We start from the raw sequence: 11,178 nt of genomic DNA, 5'->3' as shown, positions 1-11,178 counted from the left end.
CGTAATCTACTGCTAGCAGCTCCTTCTCGGTAGTAGTGTAGTTCTCTTGAGTTGGGTTCAAATTTTTTCTTGCATAATAAATAGGTTGAAAATGTTTATCAACCCTTTTCCCTAAAACAACACCCACCACATAATCACTAGCATCACACATTAGCTCGAAAGGAAGATTCCAATTTGGTGCAATCATGATAGGAGTAGTGGTCAATCTTTCCTTTAATAAATGAAATGCTTCATGACATTCTTTATAGAAATCGAATGGAACATCCTTCAAGATTAGTTGAGTCAAAGGCCTAGTGATCTTCGAGAAGTCTTTAATGAAGCGATGATAAAATCCTGCATGGCCAAGAAAACTCCTTTCCCCTTTTACATTTGTTGGAGGGGGTAATTTAGCTATGGTGTCCACTTTTTCTCGATCCACTTCTATCCCCTTCCTTGAAACTTTATGTCCCAACACAATTCCTTCTTTTACCATGAAGTGACACTTTTCCCAGTTAAGGACAAGGTTTGTCTTTTCACATCTAGATAGCATCAAGTCCAAATTAGATAAACAATCTTCAAAAGATGACCCGAATATCGAGAAATCATCCATAAAGACCTCCATAAATTTCTCGATCATATCATGAAAAATGGCCATCATGCACCTTTGGAAAGTAGTTGGTGCATTGCATAACCCACTTGGGCATGTAAAAGTGGTCTTCTCTTGGTCTTGTGGGTCGATTGGAATTTAAAAATACCCCGAAAAACCATCAAGAAAACAATAATATAGATGACCGGAGAGTCTTTCGAGCATTTGATCGACAAACGGTAATGGAAAGTGATCCTTGCATGTGGCATCATTTAGTTTTCTGTAGTCGATGCAAACGCGCCACCCGGTTACTATTCTTGTTGGAATTAACTTGTTATTTTCATTGATCACTATCGTCATTCCACCTTTTTTCGGTACCACTTACACCGGACTTACCCATGGGCTATCGGAGATTGAATAAATGATTCCATCGTCTAATAGTTTAACCACCTCCTTTTTCACAACTTCTTGCATGTTTGGGTTAAGTCTTCTTTGACATTGAACTACAGGTTTAGCACCCTCTTCTAAGTTAATCTTGAAAAGAACAATAAGCCGAACTAATTCCCTTGATATCGGTCATCTTCCATGCTATAGCACCTTGCCTTTTCCGTAGTACACCCACAAGACTTTCTTTTTCATGTTTAGCCAAATCAGCAGCTATAATTACTGGTTTTTGTTGGCCATCTTCAAGATATGCATGCTCCAAGTGATTTGGTAGTGCTTTAAGTTCAGTTTTTGTGTTCTGAATACTGCACACGTCGAGTCCAGTGAAGGGACTCATCGAGTCCTGGGTAAAATTCGTGACTGATTGGGTTTCTTTGAATGGACTCGTCGAGTCGATCGTGGCTACTCGGCGAGTCAGGTATTCTGCACTTTTGATCAGATCATTATATTCAGCTTCCTCGAGCAGTCTCTCTATTTCCAGCAGGTCTCTTTCAGCATCAAATTCTTCTTCAAGGGGGACGGTGGACTTGTTTGGCTCATCTTCATTCCATTCCTCCATTAATTCTTCCAACATATCAACCGAAAATGTCGTATCATCACTATTCCTTGGATGCTTCATGGCTTGATCAACCCCAAAAGTAATTGATTCGTCTCCCACCCGAAGAGTAATTTTAGAATCTTGCATGTCAACTATCGCACTCGCGGTGTTTAAGAAAGGTCTTCCAAGTATGATCGGGACTTGAGGATCCCCTTCCATGTCTAAAACTATGAAGTCCACGGGAAACACGAACTTATCGACCTTCACCAATAGATCTTCGCATATTCCCCTTGGGAATGTGACCGTTTTATTTGCTAGGTGAATTGACATTCGGATTGGCCTTGGCTCCGAAAGATCTAGTTTCTTGAAGAATGAGTATGGCATGAGATTTACACTTGCCCCCGAATCAGCCAATGCATAAATGGTAGCTAAGTTTCCGAATTGAAAAGGCAATGTTAAGCTTCCCGGATCACCCTTTTTCTTAGGTAGTCTGTTTAACATGGCAGCTGAACAGTTCTCGTTTAGGACCACTTTCTTCACCTCTTCCATCTTCTTTCTATTAGTTAGAAGCTCCTTAAGGAATTTGGCATATTTAGGCATTTGTGAAACCGCCTCCATGAATGGCGTATTAATTTGAAGAGCCTTTATGTGTTCCAGAAATTTATGGTAGTCAACTTCATTCTTTTCATGTCTAACTCGCACTAGATATGGCAATAGAGGCTGATATGGCTTGACAGGAGGCTTGTTTTTCTATTCAGGTCGGGGACTAGTCGAGTCCGTGACTTGGATTCGGCGAGTCAGATCGGGAATTTGGGATTCTTCATGTTCTACTTCTTCCTCTTGCACTAGCTGATGGTCTTCTTTCTGAATAGGGGCCAGAGGAGTTATGATCTTCCCATTCCTAGTTGTCACGATATTTATATGTGCACCTTTTGGGTTACTTTCATATCCACATAAATCATATATGATTGGATACATATAATCACATATGATTTGAGGTGGACAAGATTTTTGCCTTATCAATTCAATAGTTGTGTTCATGTACTTAATCACATACAATTATACATATTGTAACAAATGTGAAAATTTAAGCCAAATTAAAACATTTTAATTCATTCAAAAACCATTAAGTTCATACATCTTGTTTTCCAAATAGTTTAAACATCAGAGTATTCCCCAGAACCATATCACATAAATCATAAAACATGAGGAGAGGTACGATCACGCATTCGCCTTACCACGATCTTCTGAAGTACCTGAAACAATACACTGAACTGTAAGCCCGAAAGCTTAGTGAGTTACCCCCAAAATACCAACCACACATCAACATACTCATAACATATCACATATAGAACAACCATGTACATCGGGTCTACTGTGTGACTGGTCCGCCCGCACCGGGCCTTCAGTCCACCTGGTCCACCCTCTGAGCCTCTGCACGTCTGGTCCGCCCTCTTGAGGCCTTCAGCCTATCTGGACCGCTCGTTGGGCCTTCGAAATGTCCGGTCCCCCCTGGGTAAGTTGGCCTACAGCACAAAGTAGGACCCGCCTCAACCCAACCCCATTCAAACAACCATGTGCACATAAAACAACTAATCACATAACAAATCCTTAACCAGACAAACAGTCTAACAGATCACATACCATATCAACATCCTAACCAGGATTCCGACCTAACCGGTCACTAGCATAACATTACCCTATATAACGGGTACCAACCTTAACCAGGTCACTAACATAACACCATCCTAAATACCAGGATGTAGATGTAGCAAAGCAATAACATAACAAACAATACCCGGATTTCCATCCGATAAAGGGTCGGCCTTGGTGCCGTAGACCCTGTCGATATAGTGAGGATAACTCACCTGCAATTGCTAACTAAAGAGATAAGACCAAGCTGCTCCGACCACTGACACGAACTTCACCACAGAACACTACCAAAGAACCAATTCCAAACTTACCAAAATACCCTTGGAAGTCAAACTGGTCAAATCTTGGTCAAAGTCAAAGTCCTCAGTCAAACTCAACATTCTTGGTTGATTCTACTCGTCGAATCAACCCGTCAACTCGTCGAGTTCCCATACCCAGAAACTCCCATAACACGAGTCAACTCGCCGAGTCGCCCCAAGACTCGTCGAGTCCAACGATCTCCGAGTCTCATCCTGCTCAACTCACAGATTCGTCCCTCGACTCACCGATTTAAGGCTTAACCAGAAGAGGTTAGGGTTCCACGACCAGACTCGTCGAGTCCAAGGCAATCTTCAACAGACTCGCTGAGTTGTTCTTCCAACTCGTCGAGTCCATGCACATGTTCATACAACTCGTCGAGTACCCCCATGAGACTCGCCGAGTCTCTCCAGTTCTTAATCCATACAGTGGATTTTCGAGCCCTACAGGGGCTCCAATCCATAAATCCACTCTTCTACAGTCTAACCCTCACATAAAGTTGCAAACTTTATGTGAAACCAAAGAGATATAGACCCAAAACACACTAGGGCTAGGGTTAAGGACTAGGGGTCTTACGATTGATGATACCTTGCATTGTTTTGTTAACATTTAATATATTTTTTTATATTATTAAATAATTTTAATTATAAAACCGTGGTTTTTACGGATTATAACCTAGTATAGGTGACCTTCGTGTCCTTTTCTCTATGCTTAAACATATTTATTTGTTGGAAAATTTTGTATAAAGAAATTATATAGTATATTTTTTATTAACTAATTAACTCAAACCTATAAAATTCCATATTTTTTATGGCGTGTATTATTTTAACTTTAAGACAATACCATTTAGTCAACGGCAAAATTTTGCTGTACTTTTGATTCATTTATTATATTAATTTATTTAGATAATTTTGATATTTAATTAGTCAAATAGTTGTACTTAAACAAACTACTCAATTAAATCGTCAAATAGTCTCAAAGCCTCAAAGAGTATATATATATATATATATATATATATATATATATATATATATATATATATATATATATATATATATATATATATATATATATATATATATATAGGGTTAGGTTATTTTGTTTTTACTAACTATTGTGTGCCAGAATGCACAGATCTGGACCATCGGATGGAATATAATCAAATGTCATGATTTGAGGGTCTATGGTAGTAGAATAGGATAGCATGTACCATATAATCACACAAATTTCAGCATAAGGGCATTTTAGTCAATTAACCTATATTAAAAAAGGAAATTTTCGGATTTTTAGGGATGATTAATTTTTTTATTTTTTTTTAAAATCTGAATATTTTAAATTAATTCAAATTTAAAAATCCGATTTTATTCTCTCAGAATGATAGAATGTCTACCATAAACTAGTAAATGTATTTTTCGATTTTATTCTGTCAGAATGGCAGAATGCCAAACATAAACTAGTAAATACATTCTGAAAGAATACACAAAATCGATTCTTAAACTAATAATATATCAAAAAATTACATTGTATGATTGTGATTCATTGAATAATAACAAACATTCTGAAAGAATATCAAGTATAATTCTTAAAAAATAACAACATTCTTAAAAAATGAGTGTGATCATTCTTTGATTCATTCTTCAACCCTTTCCCATCAGGTCTTCAAGCCATTCTTGAAGCCATTTCTACCAAAAATTCATTGCCAAGTAATTTGTAGTGATACACTTGTAAAACTTGCACATTAAACATACAAATAATTAACTACAATTCTATCAGAATACAGCAAATAATATTCTTACAAAATAAACTATTCTGCAAGAATATTCTTTAAGAATTTGTATTATCAAGAATATACCCAACAAACAAAATAAGGAACTAGCATCAACCTATTCTAACAGAATAAGGAACTAACATTCTTCGGGTTCCTTGTGTTTCTTCTCGATATGCTTAATGTATTTAACTGCAAATTCTGACAGAATAAGGAACTAGCATCAACCTATTCGTAATCATTGTGAACTCAACTGGGAAAAAAATTCATAACATATTTATTTTAGTATTTGTACAACAAACTTTCAAATATAAACAAAGTCGACAATCAATAATTGTACAAACTTTTAATAACCAAGTCAATCCTTTTTCCTTACCAATGCCCAATATTAATCTCCCAAAAGTAATCGACCAAAATGAGTGTTGGTTAGAATTTTAAATTAGAATGGCCAGATGACGTTTAACGAGTATTTTGGTCCAAAAGAGATTAATTTTGGTAAATCAATAAGAATTTAAAAAAATTACCTGCAACTATAGATCGAGTAACAATGGTTGATAATGATGTTAGGCGGCGATGATTTCCAGCAATACATTATAATCGAATACATCCAAATCTAGCATTTAAATATAAAGAGAATAAGAAATCACTAATTAGGGTTCATCGAGTATATAGAGTCGGATGCCGCCTCTTTGTTTCGTCGGATTCCGCCTCCTTCAACAATTGTCGTCTTCCTTTCTGTGAACCCTTCTCTGGGTTGTGACATCATAATTGTTGGCAAAGGGTGTCGGTTCTGACCACCCTCTCTTTTTCGATCACCGGAGCTTTGGAATGAGATAGAATACTTGTCGATGGAAGCTGGAGGAAGAAGTCAATGTTCTGTAGATGCCAATGAACCAAAGGGGTTATTATTAGGGTTTTAAAATACTGATTCTCTATCCTTAATTGTAGGATTTCAATTAAATGATTTCCTTAATTAAAAGTACAAAAGGTCCAAAATACCCTTTATTGATTTATTTAATTATTTATTATTTCTTGAATTCTCATTGGTGCATTTAGGCACACAATATTTGTTGAAAACATTTGAACCTAACTCTCTCTCTCTCTCTCTCTCTCTATATATATATATATATATATATATATATATATATATATATATATATATATATATATATATATATATATATATATATATAGGTTCATATAAGACCGCCTAATTTTGTGAGACCGTGAGACGCAATCCTAGCCACTTATTTATTAGATAAAACAAAAACATTTTTAAAATGCAAAATAATTGAAAATTTTTGACTTTTTTTTTTCCAATATTATTTTCGGAATATATATTTTCTAAAAAAAATACCAAAAAAATAAAAAATAAATACAAAAAAAATACATTTTTTACATAATTTAGTAGACTATTTAGAATATTTTATATATCTGGCAAATCTAGTAGAATATTCTAAACATTCTAAAAACCATATTAGAATATGTACAGTGTAATACTCTATTAGAATATTTCAAGTATTTTTCAAAAAACACGTTAGTATTTTTTATTTTATTTTTATTTTTTTTAGTTAAATAAAGTTCCGAAAATAATAATTAAAAAAAGAATTTTTGGATTTTTCATTTTATTTTGCATTTTAAAATTATTTTTAGATTTGGTCTCACAAAATTAGTATGATCTCAAATAAACCTGAACACACACACACACTCACACACACACACACACACACACACACACACATATATATATATATATATATATATATATGAATAAAATTCAAAATATTATACTATAGTATAAATTTTATAAGTATATCTATTATAAATTATATTATTCGCTTATTACTTATAGAAACATTAATGGTATTAACTTATTTTTTGATATCTTTTATGGTGTAATATTTGACAAATCAAAAATTATCTTATAAAGTAGTTTTTTTAAAACTACTCAAAATAATATTTTCACTTGAGATTTTTTAAAATTTACTTAAATATATCTTTTATTAATTATAAAAATAACTAGAGGGTGAGCCTCGCTTCGCGAGGGTCCGAATGTTAAGGTATTGTTATCTTTTTCTTTAACAGCAAAATATATAGCAAAAAATTCATAAACAACCTCATCTAGTAATGTTATTATCATAATTTTTAGTTGAGATATCGAAAGATGTTCCTTGATAATACAAAAAAGTTTCCAATTAAAAATGATGAAAGTGACTAAAGTTGAAGGTGCAAAATTAAATTTTCATCCTCATAACCTTCTCTTTTTATATTAGGGAAAATGACTTAGGAGGGTAACTACCTTTAATCCGTGTTCACATATTGGCAACTTTTTTTTGTACATAATAAAGCAACTAACTTGTTTTAACTGTTTAAATTACACCAATATTACCGGCTAATACATGTTTAACCGATAACTCAAAGGGCAAATGACTTAGGAGGGTAACTACCTCTTATCCGTGTTCATATGTTGGCAACTTCTTATTTTTTGTATATAAGAAAGCAACTAACTTTTTTAACTGTGTAACATCCCAAAAATCATGACCAAAAATTTCGTTTTTAATTTAATACTAAAACCATAATTGTCAAACCATTAACTTAATACTCCGACATCGGGCCCCGCCGGCATCAGACCCTGCCTGGCATCGAGTCTCGCTCAGTATACAAGTCTGTCTCTCTTAGGCCCCGCTTGTCTCCGGGCCCCGCCCGCTAAACACATACAATCATATAACATGCTAACACATAAAGAAACATACTCTACTATATCTCTGTCCTAAGAAACATAATCTGCTAATAATGAGATACGGAACATCGTCTGTACTCAGCTAGTGATGAGATATGGGACCTCGCCCACACTCACCTCCTTACCAGGCACATACAAGTATCACACAAACAACAAGTATAATCTAACATGCAAACATTCCTCGGGCACCCGCCCGACATCGGACCTTGGTCTGGAATAACATACTATCATCCAATGCCTAGGGCTAACCCCCGGGTCTTCCTACTCATAAACTACATGCGCATGTGGCCTTAGACCCATTCACATAGTGAGGAGACTCACCTTGCACTGCTGAAGCCCTGGCTAGAACTAGTTGAGTACGGACGAAGTTCCATATCTCATTATTAGCATAATATGTTTCTTAGGACTGGGATATGGTAAAGTATGTTTCTTTATGTGTTAGCATGTTATATGATTGCATGTGTTTAGTGGGTGGGGCCTAAGAGAGACAGATCTGTATACCAAGCGGGGCTCGATGCCGGACGGGGCCTGATGCCAGGCGGGGCCCGATGCCGGAGTATTAAATTAATGGTTTGACAATTATGGTTTTAGTATTAAATTAAAAGCGAAATTTTTGTTCATGATTTTTGGGATGTTACACAGTTAAAACAAGTTAGTTGCTTTCTTATGTACAAAAAATAAGAAGTTGCCAATATGTGAACACGGATAAGAGGTGGTTACCCTCCTAAGTCATTTTCTCTTTGAGTTACCGGTTAAAACATGTATTAACCGGTAATATTAGTGTAATTTAAACAGTTAAAACAAGTTAGTTGCTTTATTATGTACAAAAAAGAAGAAGTTGCCAATATGTGAACACGGATAAGAGGTAGTTACCCTCCTAAATCATTTTCCCTTTACATTATGACCTTCCCTTCTTTTTTCCTGCTTATGTGCTTGTTTTCCCAAATTCTCCTGTGTATGACAGATAACACTTTTGAAAGTTATGTATTGACATCAATACCAATTACCTTATAAACAACAACCCAAACATAATTTTCACAATATAAAAGAGGCAATAAATAGTCAAAAACATGGAACTACAGATGAAAATTGCAAATGAATTTTTTTTTTGAAATATATATATGAAACTTTGACGTCGTACAAAAATTTCATATGTCACTGTCTGGTAATGTGTTTCATCCCTAGGCCATCTAACTTAACATCACAGCTGTGAAATTTGTAAATTGACCATTTTACCCTTGGATTATATCCCTTTTCTTTACCACCTTCAGAAAGTAATGAAAGGAAGGACAAAATAGTCATAATCATAACATTTTAACAGCAGGATCGTTAACGTAGACAACCAAAAGACAAAAATCTTTAAAAACCATTGAAATTTGTCTTCCCTGTTTCACAGTTTGTTAATGTTTTAGGCCATTTAAAGTTTTATCCTTGTTTCCACTTGTTGGGGCTCATAACTTTGCTAATGCCCTTTGTAGAAGTTTAATAATTTTTTCTTATATAACACTGCTTTAAAAACTTCTGTGTGAGAGTATATTATTACATTACAAAACACAAATTATACTTCAAATAAATACTAAAATTGACAGGTGAACCAAAATCATTCAAGAAAGAAAATTACCTCCGATTATTGTGACCCAAGAATTTGAAGTTGGCTTAATGGCAACACCGTCGATTGTTCCCTGATTTTTTGAGATGTAGGACAACTCAATCAGTCAAACATGCACATGTTATGAGTTTGACTAAAAACATTTTTTGCAATTTAATTTTTTTAATAGAATTTTAAAATCAAAACTGTAAAATGGTCACAATTATTAAGAGATAACACAACCCCTTTAGTAACGAAAGATGTTTTTTCAACTGTGGTGTGACAGTAGCAACAAACATATCAAACCCACAAACATTCCAAACATATAGAGAGATGACATAATCTGGTATATGGGTAAATAATAACCAATTCATTCTACCACTTCAATGCTAATTAGCTAAAAAAAAAAAAAAAAAAAAAAAACACAGCTGTTAACATATTTATGTATTTTGTAGAAAATTCCCTTTGATTGTTTTAATTTCCCTTGAAAAAGCACTGGTAATAGCCAAAGCAATTAAAGTATTAATCTTTTTGGAGATTTTCAAGCTCCTTTTTAACAGTTTTCTGGATTGTAGAATGAGAATTTCATAAGTTATTGCTTTTTAGAAGAATATTTGGAAAGAAAATGTTATCTGAATCTACTTGGCAAGACCAACAAATTGGAAAGTCTCATGCTTCAGCGTAGTGGAATATGAGTGTCATCTGTTGCCTTGAACGGAGAGAACCGTAAGACTACAATAAAACAGTTCAAGTTACACAGTTGAGCCTCAATAATAAAAATTTATGAAATATTGTGAAATTATACAGTCAACATAATAACAATCAGGCACCTCAAGACAAAAGGCATTTCCTCAAACACTTTGCGGGCATAAACATACATATCACAGGATTTTCCATATTTACCCTAGTCAAGAAGCTTTGATAACAGAAAAGTGATAGAAGTGTATCAAACCGAGCTTCAGAAGGTAAGAAGTGTTATTTGAAAAAACAACAAAGTCCAAAAAAAGAAAACAAATTAGAGGTGAGATACTTACAATCAAATCGATATGACAAGAGGTATTTGTAATCACCATCCAATCAATTTCTACTACTCATCTTCAAGAGCGAAAGCGGAAATGAAAAATACAAAATCACACAATTCGAAGCGTAAACCTACAAACACGGTAATAGAATGCCATTAGAGATGCCATGAGTATAAAGAAAACAGAGAAAGAGAAAGGAAGTGAGTGCCTCAGACTGAGAGATGATAGCACCGACAACAATGAAAAAGAGGATTTCCAGTTCCTTCGAACCATACTCAAATATGCAACCAGGAACAAAATTATCCCTTAATCACAAAAGACGTCAGCAAGCGTAAGGATTCCAACAACATAGGCCCTGAAAAAAATATATAAGGAACCGATAAGCTTCTTTAAAGAAAGAATAACAGTTGGTGAAGTCAGGTGGAACACGTGTCCATTACACGCACACGTATCAAACCTTTGATCAGTATAAAGAACGACACGTATACACAGAATATAGAAAATAGCAAATTATAACCCCCACACATATAGATGGAGGATCATTTTTGCCAAATCTTAGCATATTT

General features: G+C 34.6%; 1 protein-coding gene and 1 long non-coding RNA gene across 5 annotated transcripts; both read right to left on the bottom strand.

Annotated features, from left to right (window-relative positions):
• Positions 1-1,094: 1,094 nt before the first annotated feature.
• Positions 1,095-2,165, bottom strand: LOC111919455 (uncharacterized). The gene has a single exon (XM_023915010.1). The coding sequence runs from the start codon at positions 2,163-2,165 to the stop codon at positions 1,095-1,097; it is 1,071 nt and encodes a 356-aa protein (XP_023770778.1).
• A 2,861-nt stretch (positions 2,166-5,026) lies between these two features.
• LOC128125904 (uncharacterized) lies at positions 5,027-11,049 on the bottom strand. 4 transcript variants are annotated; one of them, XR_008231986.1, is made up of 6 exons: positions 10,625-11,049; positions 10,421-10,506; positions 9,624-10,322; positions 7,562-8,953; positions 5,787-6,138; positions 5,027-5,463 (listed from the first exon to the last, which is right to left on the bottom strand). It is a non-coding gene; the product is annotated as an uncharacterized LOC128125904 (long non-coding RNA). The 4 variants fall into 4 exon arrangements; XR_008231988.1 differs by lacking the exon at positions 5,027-5,463 and having other exon boundaries at positions 5,753-6,138; positions 10,421-10,546; XR_008231985.1 differs by lacking the exon at positions 5,027-5,463 and having other exon boundaries at positions 5,753-6,138.
• Positions 11,050-11,178: the final 129 nt, after the last annotated feature.

The sequence above is a fragment of the Lactuca sativa genome, chromosome 4, assembly GCF_002870075.4.
Source record: "Lactuca sativa cultivar Salinas chromosome 4, Lsat_Salinas_v11, whole genome shotgun sequence".
Taxonomy (NCBI): Eukaryota; Viridiplantae; Streptophyta; class Magnoliopsida; order Asterales; family Asteraceae; genus Lactuca; species Lactuca sativa.
Note: the sequence above shows the minus strand (reverse complement) of the source record. Positions and strands in the feature narration are given on the sequence as shown.

Excerpts from the sequence above, each read along its gene's own strand:
- LOC111919455 (XM_023915010.1), bottom strand. The coding sequence starts at position 2,165 with ATGGAGGCGGTTTCACAAATGCCTAAATATGCCAAATTCCTTAAGGAG.